General features: G+C 34.7%; 1 protein-coding gene across 1 annotated transcript; it reads right to left on the bottom strand.

The window, feature by feature from the left end:
- Window positions 1-1,375: 1,375 nt before the first annotated feature.
- LOC111471084 (QWRF motif-containing protein 2-like) lies at window positions 1,376-11,066 on the bottom strand. Its single transcript, XM_023116778.1, has 6 exons — window positions 9,411-11,066; window positions 5,877-5,996; window positions 2,503-2,619; window positions 2,319-2,408; window positions 1,904-2,011; window positions 1,376-1,811 (listed from the first exon to the last, which is right to left on the bottom strand). Exons 1-6 carry the CDS (start codon window positions 10,890-10,892, stop codon window positions 1,731-1,733), a joined length of 1,998 nt encoding a protein of 665 aa, XP_022972546.1. The 5' UTR covers window positions 10,893-11,066; the 3' UTR covers window positions 1,376-1,730.
- Between the last annotated feature and the right edge of the window lie 8,466 nt (window positions 11,067-19,532).

The raw sequence follows: 19,532 nt of genomic DNA, 5'->3' as shown, positions 1-19,532 counted from the left end.
GCAGTTGGTAACTAAAATTATTTAAATTATCTTTCGATACGTCGCCGTTGCGTGTAGGTGGAAGAAAATGCCATTATTAATCAATAAACTCCTAATTTCAATTATCTTTAAATAAACAAGTAATTAACCGTTAATTTTGGGAAATTTCCACGTTTTTTTAATTTGGTTTTGCATTAATTTAGAGCTTAATTATATACCATTGATAGGCAATATCTTGTTTGAATATTTACTTAATTCATTTATTTATAAATATTGAATAATAATTGAAAAAATCAACCTAAAATTTTGTTGTGACGTACCACTGAAGAGCTAATAATTGACCGAAACTCGTAGATACTTTTTTCTTATCAGTCGTCCACCACAATTACCATGTGTCAGTTTTATTAACAAAATTAAAAATAATTTTATGAAGCAACCGTGTTCAAAATGACTGGTGTACGTTAATAGAAGAAGTATGCATTAAAAGTCTACATAAATACTAAATAGATACGAGCGGTAACATGAGAAGCTAAATGAACAAAAATATAATTTTTTTTAAGTACAATGAATAGGAGTACAAGAATTTGAGCGGTTGTCTTCAAAAGAAAGAATATATGTCAGTTATCGCTGTTTTATGCTCATTTTGGCATATATAATTATAAGATATATCCGAGTGGATGAAATATTGACCTGTGACCTGTAAAGCTATATTATTGTCGATGTCTAAAGCCGTATTATTAATTTTAAATAAAATAGGATAATCCATAGAATTTATACAATTGGGCTCTTCTAATAAATATATATATATATATTAAAATGTTGGTTAGTTTTGTTAGAGAGAGATTCCAATTTGGTTGGCTAATTTAATTAATTAATTCAAGTGGAGTTTTCTTTTATTCAAGAGATTTAGAAACACATATTTATTTATTTTTTCTTTTTAAAAATTAAATTATATTAAATCAATAGTTAAATTATTTAAAAATCTTGTGAATATTAAAACATTACAATAACTAATATTTTATTTGCTTAACATGTAAAATACAAAGTCAACCGTTAACAAATATATCCAGTAGACAATATATACTAACAGTAGACTTAATTTATTACAAATGGTTATTACAAATGGTATTAGAGTTCGTCGCGGGACGATGCAAGACACTTATCTAAGTAAGGCTAAACCCTCTCCATAGTGGACACGTCACACGTCTTAAAACTGTGAAGTTGACGACAATATGTAATGAACCAAAACAGATAATATCTGTTAATAGTAAACTTGGGCGGTTACAACAACGAACACAAGTCTATCAATCCACTAAAATCTTTAGTCGAACAGAAATGATGTCTTGATGAGTTACGAGTTACGGAAAAAGGGAGTCACAAGAATTCACAAACTACAAGAATCAACAATGATGAGAACATTACATATATATACACATTCAGCATTGGCATTTACTCGTTGGCTAAAGGGATAGAGAATTGCTGCACTTTTACACAGCTAATCAAAGGGATGGGGTTTGTTTGTTTGTTTGTTCATCTTTTTCTTTTTTCCAGATACAAAGAGATACATTTAACAACATAGAGAGGAGCCACCAAGAAGGTTTCAAAACCCAGAGATCCTAAAAATCACCAATCTGTTCTTGTGTTACTTCAGTTTCTGCCTCCATCGGGTCGAAAAACGAGACGGGGTCCGTGTAATGTTAGTAGAATAACGGGTGAGGAGTGAGACATATATCATCAGGATCATATCAGTTCTACATGTAATTGTTAGGCTGCTGTCTTGTTGGAAATCGATTCAGTTGCAATATGTGCGTCCGCAAGCTACTATCTTTCACCTATTCATAACAACCAAACGGTAAAACAAAGAGAAACGCAACACGAAGACAGTTCACTTTTCGATTATCAAGACTCGATAACTACGACTAACCTGCATGGCTGCAAGAGTGGACAAAAAGTCTTCACATTGTTGAAGGAAAATCCGTTCCTTTGCCGTCACCTTAACCAGTTCAGCCACAACGGAGTTTGTTTCTTCTACCTGTGAATGAGACAACCATTTCTAAGATATAAGCTATGTAAAAGGAATACAAGTCAAGGATGCCATTATCTTTTCATTCGTAAGTGGAAAGCTACAGAAAAGGGTAAAAGCATTAGTTTTCAGCCTCCAGGATGAACACCATATGATAATGAAAATAACCAGCATCCCGAGATTTCTCATACCGAACCGAAAAACCTAAATTGAATCTACAGAAGTACATAGTTTCAAGCGATCTACTCGTAAACTTAGGCTTGCAGAAAAATGATTAACTTTATCAGACAGGTAGAAATTATAGGTAAAGCAGCACCTTAGATGAGAGAGAGCATATTGAAGATGCCATTGCCTGCATAACATCAACAGCTGAACCCACAGCATCCTTCAGGTTCTGAATATCAGCCTGATAAAATAAGAACGATTTATTTTCTTCATATTTTGAACATTGATTAGCACCGCTTTTCAATGAAGGTAGAGATTGGTGCAGGAGCACATACTATTGCTTTCCCAACAACTGGGAGCCGTAGGGTACTGGCCTTCAAAGCCTCAGTTGCTCCAAGCATGGAGCTGGAGTGATCTCTGTCTAAAATAGCCCATTCTTCCAAATAACTTATCTACAATCACATCGATTAAGTTAAAACGCTCATGTTAGAATTTGAAGAATAAAATCAACACAAAATCGATCATTCACCACAAGGACACAAACTTAAAGACATTTTTTCAGTAAGACAAAGTTACCACGCTAGAAGAGTTTATGTACAAAGTGGTAACATTATACCGTTATAGTAATATGAAGGTACATTGTCCCCAATAAGTGATATTAGAGCCCCAAAACCAGCCATGTCAAGCAGAATTCTCAAGACAATCAGACATGTCAATGGAATTCTTAGGAAAATCAGCCAGAGCCCCAAAATCAGTCATGTCGGTGGAATTCGTAACAAAATAAGCCATGTTAGCAAAATTCTTGGAAAAATCAGCCATGTCAATGCAATTCTTAGAAAAATCAGATAGGTCAGTGGAATTCTCAAGGTGCTTGAGTGATGAATAAAGAAGTTATGAGCCTCGGAGATGTAGTCTTGCTCATCCATTGTTGAGATCTATCGAACAGGCGAGATTCTCTATAAATGACTAATGAAGGGGACATATGGTGATCCTTTGTTTGAGTGGAGGATTATTGAGAAGACAATCAAAGTTCTATATTGATTAGTGTTTAGGGGAGGGTTAAGAGTATTGATAAAAATATAAAGTCTCTTCTCAATTATCCCATGTGCAAACGAAGGGGACATATGAAGATTGCATGAAAACTACCCTTTCTCAATTATCCAATGTGCAAATGGATTTGGAAGGGGTAACTTTTTTTTCTTTTTTACGAAAAACCGAACTTTTATTTTCTAAAAAATGAAAGAATGCAAGGGCTTACAAAAAAGAGAAACTCATAAAAAAGGGAGCCTAGCAACCAAGTATACAAAGGGGCTCCAATCCAATATAATAAGACCTAGCGAGTAATTGCGGAAGGACTTTGTAATCCATGCCTAAAGAGAAACATAGAATTTAACAAGAAACCCAACTTCCCCCTCCATCTAAATATTATATTATTTCACTCACATCCAAGACCCCATAAAAATGGAGGAAACCCAGCCTGCCAAAAAAACAGCTCTTTCTTGTCGAAGACGAATAAGAAGCTTTGAAATTGTCTCCCTACAACCTTGCAAGCGGGCAAAGCTAAAACTAGATGTCTAAAAGAAACATCCCCACACAACCCTAACAAAATCGCATCTTTGGAGTAAATGATCTAAAACCTCTGTTGTGCTCCTACAAAGAATACAATAGTGGTGTGACCAAAGAGGATTCCCTGGCTGACATCCAATTCCAATGTGTTAACTCTTCCTTGCATAATCTGCCACACGAAAAACTTAACCTTTTGGGAATCATAATCTTTCACACTAAGGAAAAACTAAAGTCATTCAACGGAAAAGGAAGTAACCAAACAACGAAACCTCCCCCAAATTGATGTGCCTTATTCACAAACAAGAAAGAAAAGTAAGATCACCTTATCATCCTTTGCTCAAAGGCTTCACATTTCTGGACTACCCTCCTTTAACTCATTTGGGTCGCACATTATTCTTCCTAACAGTATCATCATTACTCTTCTCCATGACTGCTTTGATTATCACCCTACAAAGACGCCCAAAAGCTTCTTTGAAAGAAACCATTGAATCTATAAGAGAAGAATGTTCTCTAGTTTGCAAGAGCATATTGCTTTGTGGATTTTACCTGGTCCAGATTGTTCAACCTTTTCGGTAACTATGGGTTTTCTTCTCTTTGCCCTAATTGTATTTTCCTTTTCTTTTCTTTTTTTAATTTTTTGAAACTTCCTTAACCTGGGATGAGGCTTTCTTCTCCTTCATTTTGTGTTTTCATTTATTCAGTGTAGTTTTTTTTTTTTTATCCAAAACAGAGTTGATACTCGTCAAAATTAAAAAGGATCCTAACCTGATGTTCAACGTAGACATATCACCTTGATATCAGTTGAAAAGGTTCAAAGTCGCCTTTCAAATGGGTAAAACTTTCAGAGCCTTCTTTTTCATATTGTATATGGTCTTTCTTTTGGGAAACAAAAATTGCATGTATGTTGAGAAACACGAAAAAGATGAATTACGGATCTAATTTTATGTACTAAAACTTGAAACCAAAAGTATCTTTCCTGCTCATATAGTAAGAACAGGCAATATGCATATATGTATGTATATATATACATGCTATAAGAAAACTTTCATTGATGCTATGAAATTACAAAAGAGGGGTAGACTCCATCCAACAGAGTTACGAGAAACTTCTTCAAGGGGAGCATTTACACCAACTAGGAACCAAGAACTAGTTCTTGTAAAAAGAATATAAAATTAGGAAAAAAAAAAACTATAGTATCAAAGAACCTAATATAGGAGAGTTCCTTATCGCATAAAAAGATCAGGTGATATCAAATAAACATTAATGCAAGTCCCAAATGTAACAATGTTGCACACATGAAATGTGTGAAAACTAGTTCACGTTTTGGCCTTATTCTACATAAGAACATTTCGATCATCCCTTTCATCCTACAAAGGTTCCTTAGTCAATTAATATTTCATTTCTCTATAAAAAAATTCTAACAAGTGGGTTAGATATTGGTCAATAATGCCACTGTCTGTGAAATTTGAAAGTTTATGAATCTTTCGATTTAGATGGTTTTGAATGTCAATCTTCAAAAGAGAACAGTCATAATCTTTTCCAAGAAAATACTGAAAACAAACTCCTACAGAACGCAGATGGCTAGGGTGCTCTGGAATATATATATACACTAAGGAAAAAATAGAAACCATCATATAAAATAGATTTACAAAAAAACACCTAATGAGAAACCAAGTCAATGAGCAGAAGTACAAATATGAGTCATTGGTCACAAATACGAAACTAGACGAATAAATTAAGACAAGAATAGAAAATTGTCAATTGGTCACAAGTTAGTCCTAAACTATCAATTTCTATCCTTGATGGTCAGGTGCTGCTTATCCAACCTTCCTAAGTCTTTTGATGGTGAAGGGCTCAACTAGAAAGAAGAAGAATAACTTCGCATATAATCAATGTAATTTGGCTCAGTGTTACTTCATTGACACTTCAAGAGTTGTAATAAAATGGCACTTCAAGTGTCATTTAGAAGAACGACGCAATGTTTTTTTTTTTTTCTCAACAAGCAAAACGAAGAAAAGATACTTATCAAGTTCGATAGCATTTTTGTGTGTGTGCTATATAATATGATGGCATTTAAAGAGACAAAAATATCGACCAAATGACGTTCTATGAGAGAAAAAAAGAAAAGGAGTCTGAATCTTACTTGTCCTTTGAGGACGGATGTCAGCTTCAATTTTTGCCGTAGTAATAGTAACTTGATTCTTTTAAGTGTGACAGTATGCCTTAGTTCTGAAATAGTGACCCATGCATTCCAAACATTCCTCTGGCGCAGAAAAAAAAAAAAAGACAATAAAACTAATGGACTCAATATCCCAATCACACTGATATAGCAGCAAGTAATTCCACAAACTCTATGAACGAAATTGTGTGTTCACATATATTTGTTTCGCATTAAAAAAGAAATGCATTCAGATATTCAAAAAATTATGGAAAAAGACACGACTAAAGATATACATGAAATTAGTAATGTAGAAATCATGAAATGACTACTTGTAGTATTAGTAAACATAAAAGGGCCAAACCAGTTCTATCGATAGAAAGCAGAAACTTCATTAATTTATTTTTCTTTTTTTAATTAAAAGATATTAAAAGGTACATGAAGGACTAAAACCACTATAAGAACCATTGGATGCTATCAAGGGCTCTTCTTTAAGAAATTTTATATAGAAGGGGGTAGGAAGATTTTTGAGGATGTTGAAAAATGAAAAAAATTAGTCGTTTCTGTAAACTTTCTTAATTTATTGTTTCTGTCCACAACTTCTTTGTTGTCATATTTTAAACCAAATCATTTCCCCCAGAATACATTCCCCACTCCATGACCAAACCAACCACAACAATCATATTCTTAGTTATTCTAGTTACAAATTATACAAACCATTTGGATGCTTGCTTATCAGGACTGGTAAAATTAACTTGAATCATCAAAATATATATCAGGGACTTGATAGGAATTCCAAGTCTCCAAACCTGAGAAAGGTAGGGGAGACCTCATGGAAGAGTAAGACTTAGTTACGTCCATGATAGATAGCACCAACATTGTAATCAACTAAATAGAACTAACTTTAACAATCATACTTTGGCCGGCTTGTATTTTGCCTTACCCAAGCATGGTGCCAGCTGCCAAGAACGAAAATGGACAGTTTAAACAAGGGGTCAAGAAATATCTTGGTGTAAACTATCTAATATTTTTACTTCCTATAGTTATACCTCCCTCGTTGCAAATTGGGAAGGTCTTTGTAAACATCATGGATTATACATCCCTCTTGTAAATTTCACTCATCAATGAAATTGTCTCTTATAAAAAAAAATAAAAAAAAAATAAACAAGGGGTCAAGAAACACAGGAGATATAGAAACATTGCTGCCTTGTTAGAGAGGAGAAGCCAGTAGTTACACGGGCAAGGGGAGATCAGAAGGGGGGAGGAAATTTATGGGGGTTAGCTGTATTGATTGGTTGGATGGTTTGGGTGGGTGGAGCAGAATTAAGTAATAGGGCATAAAATGATCGCCAACCACTTCTGCCCTCACTGTTTGGGATAATGAGTTTGTCCAATCTTCCATTGTTTTTTATTTTGGCGATTTCTGCAATGGTTCCCTTCCTGTTTGAAGTCTTTTCAACCCACAAGGTCAGGTCATCAACTCGAGTTTCTGTGAAGAACTTTTGGTTGAGTGGAGCAGGAAGGAGTGTGGAGAAAGTCTTGGTTATCCAAAGCACCAACGTCCAGTGAAGAGATAAAAAAAGATGTCATTTGTGATTTAGTGAGTTTTGCCCTACTTCCTCAGTATTGGTGCTCAATCTCGATTGTGTTTTTCCGTCTATTTTTCAACGGAAACCAAGTGTGGGTATTTTCTTCTGTCCATTAGTGAGGAGAGGCAGTTGGACGGAGCGGTTTGGGGACACCAGAGGTTGGGTGTTGGGGGCTGGTAGGGCAGTGTGGGGAGGATGAGAGAGAGTCACTTCAAATAAGGGAACCTAACACTTAACTAATTCAAAGTTTTCATTGATGCACATACTTAAATTTCCCCCTTTTCTGCAAACATCAAATTTACTCTCCTAAACTCAGTGCCACCATGATAATATGATACCTGCCAATGACTAAAAACCTCACAAAGTCTATCAATGGAGTGGAAGAAAGGGAGAAAGTCCCAGAGAGGCTCTCGTCAGCTTGTTCAGTGTCAGCCAATTCATCTTGATACCCCCATACATTCAGTTCCTTCAATTACCACCAATTACCTAGAATGTAGAACAATATTTAGGAAAGACCAATCAACTTTGTTGCAACTGGTAAGCCTTTACCATTTGAACTCAAAACCCCACACGTGCCTTTGCTTGCAGTCATCGACCACCCCGTTAGCCACAATAGGGAATCAATAAATTGTCTCTTTCCAATAAAAGCAGACTGGAAGGTGAAAAGAGTGAAAGGAAGCGTGAATTTCAGCATTTCAGAAAGCACCTTCATGGGGATCTTATATAAGGTAGTAGTTAAGCTAATAAGTCACATATTAATCGATCGTAGCTTATTGCATGTCAGACATATATGTCTCACTCACATTAGACTTTTGTTACCATCTTCCAATAACTTATCTCTACTCACAAAAAGCATGCTAGAAGGTGAAAATAGTTTGAGGAACTACAGATTATGGCTTTTTAGCATAGAACATTTTGAAGACCGTATACAAAGATACTAGTTAATTTAATATGTCACACACAAAATAGAGCTTCTTAAGGAACGGACATATATAAGTGCCTTCCACATTAGACTTTTGTCACCATAGTTGTTCTAGATTGAAGTTTCCATTTCATCTCAAATAAATTGAAGTTTTCCACTTAATTATAAAATGATTTTTTGTTTTTAAAAAATCAAAAACAAACTCCAAACAATCCCTTAAAGACAAACATCTAGATTGGTGGAAACTCTACCATCCCATAAGTTAAAAAGTACAGGAAACCAAAGTAGAGGGTTTGGGTTCTAGAAGAGAGGACTAAAAAACCTCATTCAAAAAGGAAAGAAGAGGAATTTATCAAGAAAAAAACTTATACTAGATCCTATCCTTTAAGTAGAAGGGAGCATAGAAGATAATTCATGAGTAGTGTCAGTGCAGTAAAGGAAATGAAAAAGTAGAATCCTAAAAAGAAAATTGAATCCAATTTTCCAAGGACAAAGAAAAATGTGAAACATTTGCTTCTTTGAAAATTGTACCTCCAAGGATGAACTGTGTGTCTTAACCAAGTAAGAAACTCACCCAAAATACTCTAAATCCGGAAGAACAACTCTCCAAGGATGTCTGTAACTAAATCCCTAAATGAGGAAAACTAATTATACCACCTAAGGACAATAGCATCGTGACCAAATGCGGTGAGCATCCCCTCCGTTCATACATCCCACCCATAGGAAGTTCCATATGAAAGATTCAGTAGTTACTGAACAGGCAATTTAAGATAGAAATCTAGAAGAAAGATGATTGAAAGTAGTGGATATGGCTAGCAACGTTAGATCTGATTTAAGTCCAACTTTTGGATGTAACAATCTATGAGAGACAGGGCGTGCATCAAGAAGAAGAACAAAGTATAAGCTAAACTGTAAGTAGATATTGAAAACCTCCACAGTAATAATGGGGTTAGAAAAAAAACCACAGAAATAATTGAAAGGGTAAGCAATCCTGCACACAAGAAGTACCTCTGCGTTTAGTCTCTGCAACATGAACGTTGCATCCGCTCTTGCATTCACAAACCGCCATTGCAAGTAACGGTTATGCTGAAGCCTCAATACGTGTGCATCAACAATGCGATCTTCCCCCATTTTCCCCCTCCGGATATCAACAGAGAAACTGAGAATGGAGGGCGTACTCATTGAGTTACTAACCAAGGAGCCACCGACACCATTTCTTGTCCTGGAAGGACTAGACATTCCCCTTGATGGCGATGATACCGAAGAAGTCCAAAGCTTACTTGGGGATGGAGGCCTTGTGCCACCTCGAATAGGGGAAGCCATTGTTCGTGGAGATGAAAGTGGACCATCACTTGAGAACCGTTTTGACTGACTGAACTTTGATGCGGTTCCCAGTCTTGCCCCAGGACTAGTCGATAAAGGAGAACCAGGATCATGCAAGCGCCGCAGCCGGCTGTTGGTCTCCTGCCAAAACCTCGCAGATACAACAATCCCTCGAGGCCCATTTCGCCCCTTGGCAGCCGAACCACAATCTTGAACTCCTGAAGTACTGCCGGAGGATACACTGTCCGTATCAGAAGTAGTGAGATCAGAGGGCACAGAAGACTCATTCACTGAATCCGCATCTGGGCTTTGCCGAACTGCCTTCAACAACTCAGAACTGCTTGAATCCAAGCTCAATCGACCGTCAAAAGAAGCTCTTCTACAGTCATCTTGCATTGCTTGATGTAACGCCCGAACCACCATCTCAGATCCCATTCCATTCACTTTCTTCTGCTCAGCGCCGCAATCTAAACTCCTCGACAACGGGTTCCCATCCAAATTCGCATGCTGGATCCTCGCCGGCCAGCGATGTTGATCAATGAGCTTCGAATTCTCCACCTGAACTCCAGACCCATCGCTCTTATCCCTAAGTGGAGTCGCCCTACGACGTTCCGGCGTCGAACCCTTTCTTGCATTGCTCATCGGCGTCGCAGTAGCCTTAGTTTTACTAATCGGAAAGGAAAACGCCTCCCCTTGAAACGAAACCGACAAACTCCTAGTCGAAGTAACCAAAAGCTTCGCAGCCGCCGAACTCTCACTCGCATTCCCGTGTCTAGAATCGATAACCGGAGTCATCGACCGGGGCGTCATTGATCGCCTCCGGTCCACCGATTGGGACCGCTTAGGTCCCAACGAAGGCAATGGAGTCGATGCAGGTGTCAAATTACTGGACCTAGAGAGCAATGGAGACGGAAATCGCCGAGAAGAAGCCGACGATGAAGTAGTTGAGGCACTAGAAGTAGAAGTCGAAGGCGAAGGAGACATATACCTTGAAGGAACCTGTCTGCCTCTAGGTTTTCGGTTGAGAATCCCATTGTCCCTCTCGGAAGGTAACAGCGGAGGCCTCGCTTGGTTTCTGATATGATCTTGCTGCTGCTCACTCCGTTGAGCCGAGGTTTTAGGGATTGGGGTATGGGTTGAAGCTGCTCCAGTAATGGCAGCCACCATCGATGCAACAAAGCTTCTATTCTCCTCTTCTTCTTCTTCTTCTTCACACTTGAATCCTCAAAAACAACGATCTCAGTGACGAATTCTTCCCCATTTTCAGAACAAAAGATTCAAGAAATTCCAGATAGAAGGTGGACAAAGCTTGCTAGATTCAACATTTTCCGTTAAAGCAATGAAATCACTGCTCATGGAATGGACCCTCCCTCTCTCAGAGCTCACCACCGTCTCTCCAGGGCTAGAGAGAGAGAGAGTAGGTGCCAGGCAAGATTTGAGAGCTCTGCAAATTCACTCGCAGAGAGAGGAAAAAAAAAAAAAAAGAGGAGAGAGAAAGTAGAGAGAGAAGAGAAGACTGTATTTTGTATATGAATACTGTATTTATTATCGAGTGGTCTTCTCTTCGGGTTTATGGGAGTCTTTGGAGAGACGTTATGTAATTTTATTATTTTATTATTTTTATTTATTTAAATATTTTGTTATTTATTATAATCTTTAAATTTTTATTTTTTTTAAATTTAAAAATAATGTTATGAGTCTGCCTCAGCCTTATTAAAAAATTTTAATAAGTTTTTTTTTATTTTTATAATTCGGATAATTATTTATTTTTATTATTTTTAAAAGTTGATGTTATTTTAAATTGTTTTTATCTTTTGATGTTTAAATTTTACATTTTTATAAATTTTATATTTTTAAAGAAACTTTTAGATATAAAAATAAAAATTTAAGTTTCACATCATTTGGAGAAGAAAACTAAATACACTAACAAACGGCGTTTTAAAATCGTGAGGATGACGGTTATATGCAATGGATCAAAGTGGACAATATCTACTAGCAAACGCGTTTTAAAAAGTTAAGTCCCACGTCAATTGGAAAGGGGAACGAAGTACACTAACCAACACGTTTTAAAATCGTGAGGATGACGACGATACGTTAGGGATCAAAGTAGACAATATCTACTATCGTTGGGTTTGAGTTGTTACAAATGGCACCAAAGCTAAACACCGGGTAGTGTACCAACAAGGACTTGGGTCATCTTTTATAAGGGTGCGAAAACCTCTCCTTAATAGACACGTTTTACATCGTGAGCCTGAAAACAGTCATATGTAATGGGTCAAAACAGACAATATCTACTAGTAGTGATGAGCTTGGACTGTTACAAAATCACTTCTAAAAGTGGTCTCAATTCATTAATATACTCCTCTTTTAGTCGATCATCAAATTCTTGTGCAAAATAAAAAATATTTAAATTTTAAAATACGCTTTAAAATTCATTCCTTAGAACTTATAGATGGTATAAAAATTCATAAATATATATATATATATATATATATTGAGCCCATAAATATATTATATGATATTAGAGCACATATATTAATTTCTCTTATTTTTAATTCTAAAATACATACCATTGTAATTTAAACTATGAGAATACTTTTTTTTAATATTATATATGATTATAATAAGGTTAAACTATCCAATAGTTTTATATTTATTTAGTAATAATTTTTTTAAAAATTAAATAAATTGCATTATTGGTACTTAAATTAAAAATACGACCGTATTAATTACATATAAATATAAAATATATATAAATAATTAAACCATATAAATTACAATTTCTTCCTTAATAAATGAATTTCAAACACACTTTAGTAGTTAAATATATAAAATAATAATTATTCATTCGTTTACACTTTTGAATTAATAGTATATAATTTTTTTAATATTTTATTTACACGTGGAAAATTCGTATTAGGGTTGTTAATTTTTTTTAGACCTAACCAACCCTAAAACTCAATTATTAACTAATCAATTTAACTTAATTTAATTATAAAATATCTGCGTTATTAACTAATCCAGAGATTTAGTGTAACAGTTCAAGCTATATAATGCACCTTACATATCTTACGATTCTAAAATGTATGTACTAAGAAGATGTTTGTACGTCTTACGGAGGGAAGAAGGTTTCGTTTCTCTCTCCAACAGATGTGAGATCTCATATTTAAATGGTTGAGATTTATTTTGTTTATTTATTTTTAATACTAATTAAAATTTTTGACTCAATTTTAGTATATGGTTTGAAAAATTATATTGCGGAGACTAATACATCTATAAGAGTTATTGCGTAGTAAATAAGTAAATAAATGTATATATATCACTCTTTAAGTAATATTTTTTTAATTAAGAATAATTTAAGTTGGTTCGGTTCAACCTAAATTAATTTGAGGAGTAACTATATATAACTAAATTAATATTGTTTTCGTTTATTTGAACCGAATCTAACTCAAAATAACTCAAATAGTCCGAACTAGGTTGGATTGGGTTGGTTATTTATTTGAACTAAATCTAACTCAAATAAGTTGATAACTCAACTCAAATACTACTAGCTGGGTTAGGCTGGGTTAGGCTGGGTTGGGTTGGGTTGGGTTGGGTTGGGTTAGGTTAGGTTAGTCATATTTATTTGAACCAAATTCAACCTAAACAAGTTTATAACTCAATTCAGATAGTACGAGCTAAGTTGGGTTGGGTTGGTCAGATTTATTTGAACCAAATATAATTCAAATAAGTTGATAACTCAATCGAAATAGTACGAGTTGAGTCAAATTGTTTGAGTCATCAGATTTTTCAACACTCGATATTACTGTAGTTGGGTTTGGGTTTGGGTTGGTCTGATTTATTTGAACCAAATCTAAGTCAAATGAGTTCATAACTTAACCCAAATACTACTAGTTCGGTAGAGTTGATCAGATTGTTTGAGTCACCAGATTTTTCAAACACTCGATATTACAGCAGAAGAAAACGACCTAATATACAATTTGATACGATATTAGAAATCACTATTAAACCCAATAACGTGACTCAACCAAACCGAACATGTACGAGATTCAATTAACTCAAATTAAACCTAATTTATCACAAATAACTTTACATCTCTATCTCAATCGAGATGGTTCGGGTTCTAGAATTATTTTATTGATTAGGGTTTTCAAGTCAAAACCAAATGTTTAACCCAACAAACCCTAATTTTAATTCTCCAAAATAATCATAATTATTTAAATTTTAATTGAAATATTCACAAAGTCTGTCCTCTTTTTTCTCATTATTAATAATTTTAAATGGAAAATTAAAGAGATAATGGGATATACTTAAGCACTTAATAATCATTAATTAGATTAATTAATACATTAATTAAGCTTATAAGCCTAATAAAATTCTTTTTATTTTATTTTATTAATATTGTTATTTTTTGGTATCTGATGAGATATGACACATCATTTCATTCCCTCCCAATTTCTCCCATTTTTTCTTGCTTTTGAAGCTCTCTCTCTCTCCTCTCTTTCTCTCTCATATATATATTTTTTTAAAACCCTAATTCATGTTGGACTAAACTCACGAATCTACCTCGTTTGTGTTTATGTCGATCCAACTGAGCTAATATCTCTTATCGAGAGATATCTAAGGAAGTCTCGATTGTGGCATTCTTTCTCTTTTGGTCCGTCCCATGATCGGGTGCTTGAAAACTGACTGTTTGTGATTGGTTCTAGTATGTTTTGTCGTCAAAATTTTCTTTAAATATTATTCAATGAAACGTAACATAAACGAATCAAGTCTAGGGTTATTCATATAACTTGATAACCCAACCAAACCCGAGATTTGGATTGGGTTGAATTTTTAAAAAATAAAAAAATTTGGGTCAGATTATGGGTTGACATTTGTTTTAATAAGTTAACTCGAAAATAGAGTTATAACCCAACACAACTCAACCGTACTTTTAAGATTGTTATGAAAATTAAATATACCTGATAATCGTAATTAATGTTAGCGATACATTGTGACTTGTGAATGTTTGATATTTGAATACTGTGAGATTTAAGTTATCAATGTAACATGCCCAACTCAACCTGAAGAATCGAGGGTTGTGTTTAAGTTAAGTTGGGTTGGGTTGGGTTGTAAACTCTATTCAAGTTGCTCGAGTCACCTATTGGGTTGTGTCGGGTTAAGTTGGGTTGAGTTGTAAACTCTATTTAGATTGCTCGAGTCATCCATTGGATTGTGTCGGGTTAGGTTATAATCTCTATCCAGGTTGTTCGAGTCACTCATTGGATTTTGTCGGGTTAAGTTGGGTAGGGTTGTAAACTCTACTCAGGTTGCTTGAGTTACCCATTAGGTTATGTCGGGTTAAGTTAGGTTGGATTGCAACCCTATTCAGGTTGCTGGAGTCATCCATTGGGTTGTGTCGAGTTAAGTTATAAACTTTATTCATGTTGCTCGAGTCACCCATTGAGTTGTGTCGGGTTAAGTTAAGTTGGGTTGTAAATTCTATTCAAGTTGCTCGAATCACCCATTGGATTGTGTAGGGTTAAGTTGGGTAGGGTTGTAAACTCTATTCAAGTTGCTCGAGTTACCCATTGGGTTGTGTCAGATTAAGTTGGGTTGGATTGCAACTCTATTCAGGTTGCTAGAATCGTCATCCATTGGGTTGTGTCGAGTTAGGTTATAAACTCTATTCAGGTTGCTCGAGTCACCCATTGGGTTTTGTCGGGTTAAGTTGAATTGGGTTGTAAACTTTATTCAGGTTGCTAGAATCGTCATCCATTGGGTTGTGTCGAGTTAGGTTATAAACTCTATTCAGGTTGCTCGAGTCACCCATTGGGTTTTGTCGGGTTAAGTTGAATTGGGTTGTAAACTGTATTCAGATTGCTCGAGTCACTCATTGGGATGTATCGGATTAGGTTATAAACTCTATTCAAGTTTCTCGAGTCACCCATGGATTGTATCGGGTTAAGTTGGGTTGAGTTGTAAACTCTATTCACGTTACACAAATCACCCATTCAACCAATCCAAAATTTCAGATTGATCCAAAAAATTCTCGAACCAAACCCAATCCAACCCGTATACACCTTTAACAAAATCTCAAACGAATTTATAATATAAAACGACTTAGAGAGAGAAAAAAAAACCCTAATGTGAGAAAAATGATGAGAGAGAATCATGTTAAAAAGAAAAAATAAAAATTTTCATTCTCCAATGTGACTTAAAACATACTCAAAAATAATAATAATAAATAAACAAATAAATAAAAATTGGTTCAAAAGTAATATTTTTGCACCCACTAAGTGTGATGGGTTTGTTTGTTAACAATGCTTTGAGGCATTGGTTTTGTTTGCTTATGAAGTGCTTATAACCCTAATACTCATATACCTTTCTCTCTACCATTGCTTCCATTTAACACATTCTTTTATTATATATTAATAATTATTTATGTCACGTTTCGTTTAATAATCTGTTATAAATGTTTAAAAGCTGTCTCGAGAATAGAGATCGGCTAGAATTTCATATAAAAATTGGGATCTAGAACGACTCTGGTAATAACGCTTGAAACATATATTTGGTTCTCAATTTCGTTCAAGGTTCAGTTATTTGTCGCACTGTTCCATGAACTGTGGGTACGAGTTTTTTTTTTTTTTTTTTTGGACAACTCCAACAAGAGCGAAGCCTTTCGTAGTAGAAGTTTGGTAAAACTAGTCTCTCAAACAAGCCGTTGAGTTTTAATTTTATTGGTTCAAAGAAATCCCGAGTTTGAGTCGTGATGTGACTATTTTCGGGTTTAGGGTTTATTATATTCTCGAGATGTCTAAGCAATAGGTTACACATTTTCCACACTTTCTTAGAGCTAAAGATTGAGATATTTGAAGAGAAAAGTTTGGAGAAGTAAATATAACTCTAATGTGGTTGCTTTCCATCTTGGTTGGATATGGTTCAATATTTTAAATTTATTTTTTAAAAAAAAATTATTAAATTTATGGATACTTTTAAGCCGAAGATTTAAAGTATATATTGAAACTCGAAATTTAATTTTTAGAGATAACCATTTTATGGTGTTGTTGGGTGTAATGACCCAGACCCACCGCTAGCATATATTGTCCTCTCTGAGCTTCCGCTCAAGGCTTTAAAACATGTAATGACCTAGACCTACCACTATATGGTTCTCTTTGAGCTTTCATTTTCAGACTTCCCCTCAAAGCTTTAAAACGCTCTAATAGGGGAAGGTTTCCACACCATTATAATTATAAAGAGTGTTTTGTTCTCATCCTCAACCAATGTAGAACATCACATTCGGACTCAGCCCGATAAGAAAAAGGTTCTCTATTTAGACCAGGAAAGAGGGATTGAGTGAGAAATATTTTCTCCCATCTAGATAAATGGGGCCGAAGACAGGATTATATTCCCCGACCGTCTCTATTAAGCTATATTTAACCCATTAAAATAAATAAATAAATATATATATATATATAAGTTAGATCATGTTGTTTTAAAATATTTGAAGATTTGATGGACAAAAATATAATCAAATTCAAAGTTGTTTTAATATTTATTTATAAAAAAAAATATAGAATTTTGAAAAGATTTTAAAGTTGGAGTCAGTAATGGTGAGTAAATGTTGGTGTGAGTTTGTTTATTTTATTATTTCTTTCCTAACTTTGATCAATGCATTATTCAACATTAAATTCAACTACTTATCATTATGCTCTCAATCCTCACAGCCTTTGGCAGATGAGGAATGTAACGTTCCGACTATTTCAACATTTATATCGAGTTGTTTAACGATATTGGAGCAATTTTACGTCGAGGGATCTCTTAGAATTTTTTCTTTTTCTATGAAATATGTGAGTAAGAACGAAATATGCTAAAAGGACTCATGTTGGTATAGGAGTCGAAAAGTGTGGGTCATTCTCATTACAATTGTTATCCGATCGAAATCTTTCCTAAAAAAGTGTGGTTTGGTGGTGAATAAAAGCAGAAGTTGATGGGTATGTAATGCTCGAGTAAGAGAAAGATACATAAATGGATTAAGACTGCATACAAACGAAAGTTATCTTAAGGATATAATGAAAGTTACTACTAGTAATAATAAAATACTTGTTCTTTTTTAATGGCTTAATGGAATGAGATTCAAAATTAAACGTGTTTAGCTTCAGAATCACGGTGGTGGATGACATATACCTCAACCAGATGAAGAGCTAAACTCTTAATCTCGTTTTTTAACATTTGTGAGTGTCTATGTCAACTTGTATGAACCTCGACTATTTTTACCGGACATGGGTCCGGTGGTGGTGGAGTGGGTAAAAAAAAGGGAAATGGCTGCACTTGGTGGCTGCATTACATCATTGGAAATTCTGACAACATAGACTTTAGTGCTTTATTATTATTCTTTGCTAAAAGTAGTTTGTATTGTAACATTATACTCAATACTTTTTGGAGGTTTCCACAAAAATAGATTACTATAAGGTAGGTTACTTTTATACTTGCCATTTATCGGAAGTGTTTCATATAACTCGAACACCCAAAAATCTTTTCAATTCAAACTATAAGATTAAATTGAACGTTTTCTAAAATTTAATCTAGTTGGTTAGAACCCTATTCAATCTTAAAGATTAAGAATATGTTAACATTGATAACTGATATTAGTAATGCACTCTAAATATTTGAAACCTCGAGATTTTCGTTACTAAAGTAACATGTAATGTGGATAAGTTTTTTTTTTATTATTATTTGAGTTGAAGGTATTCTATACAAATTGTTCGGAGTCACCCACCAACCCAAAATTTTGAATTGGCTCTAAAGATTTTTCAGAACGCTCATGACAAATCCTATTTCAGTGTCTGAACTAAAATCTCAAAACCTATATCCACCTCTACCTACATTATTATCTAAATTCAATGAACTTTTATAGATATCATAATTAAATCATTTAAATGTCCAAGACAAAAATAAATATTTCATCAAAGCTATGAGGAAAAGGAAAGGGGCCTGGTCTACAAAGTGTCCAAAGAACGAATATTCAAGCCTTCAAGAATGTTGACTGTCCCGGGGTCAGCCCAAGCAATTGATAAATGGTCCACAGATCACTAAAAACTATGCACAAATTACCAGTAAGAAGAACATAATTAATAAGTTCAGACCAGACCCTGTTTCAGACTGAATTTAGCATGCATTAATGCCTAATGGGGAGGACCCCATTTGAGATACCATCATAGTAGGGACACCAATCAGTAGTAGTGTGGCTAGGTCTATACCTCATACATGTTCGGTCAAAGCATTAGCTATACCTTAAGCAACATTAAATCCTAAATAGATAGTGACCATGGCTTTAATTCATTTTTTCTGAGCCCTTTCTTCCAGGTAGATGGACCCTTTTCAGCTAGATCAAACCATGATGATTAACTTGATTTCTACTTTAATACGTACATTTATAACGTGCAGACAAAATCTTATATGATATTAAATCCTAAATAGACCTAAATAGATAGTGACCATGACTTGAATTCATTTCTTCTAAGCCCTTTCTTTCAGGTAGATGGATCCTTTTACACTAGACCAAACCATGATGGTTTAACTCGATTCTACTTTAATCCGTACATATAAAAGTGATACAGTTAGAACGAAGCCTTATATGATATTAAATCCCAAATAGATAGTAACCATGACCTCAATTCATTTCTTCTAAGTCCTTCAAGGTAGATGGACCCTTTTCCACTAGACCAAGCCATGGTGGTTAACTCGATTTCTACTCTAGTCCCCACATTTTATAAAGCAATACCATTAGGGGGGGAAAAAGAAGTAAAGAGAGGTAAACAAGAA

Source organism: Cucurbita maxima, unplaced genomic scaffold, assembly GCF_002738345.1.
Source record: "Cucurbita maxima cultivar Rimu unplaced genomic scaffold, Cmax_1.0 Cma_Scf00048, whole genome shotgun sequence".
In the NCBI taxonomy this organism is placed as follows: domain Eukaryota; kingdom Viridiplantae; phylum Streptophyta; class Magnoliopsida; order Cucurbitales; family Cucurbitaceae; genus Cucurbita; species Cucurbita maxima.
Note: the sequence above shows the minus strand (reverse complement) of the source record. Positions and strands in the feature narration are given on the sequence as shown.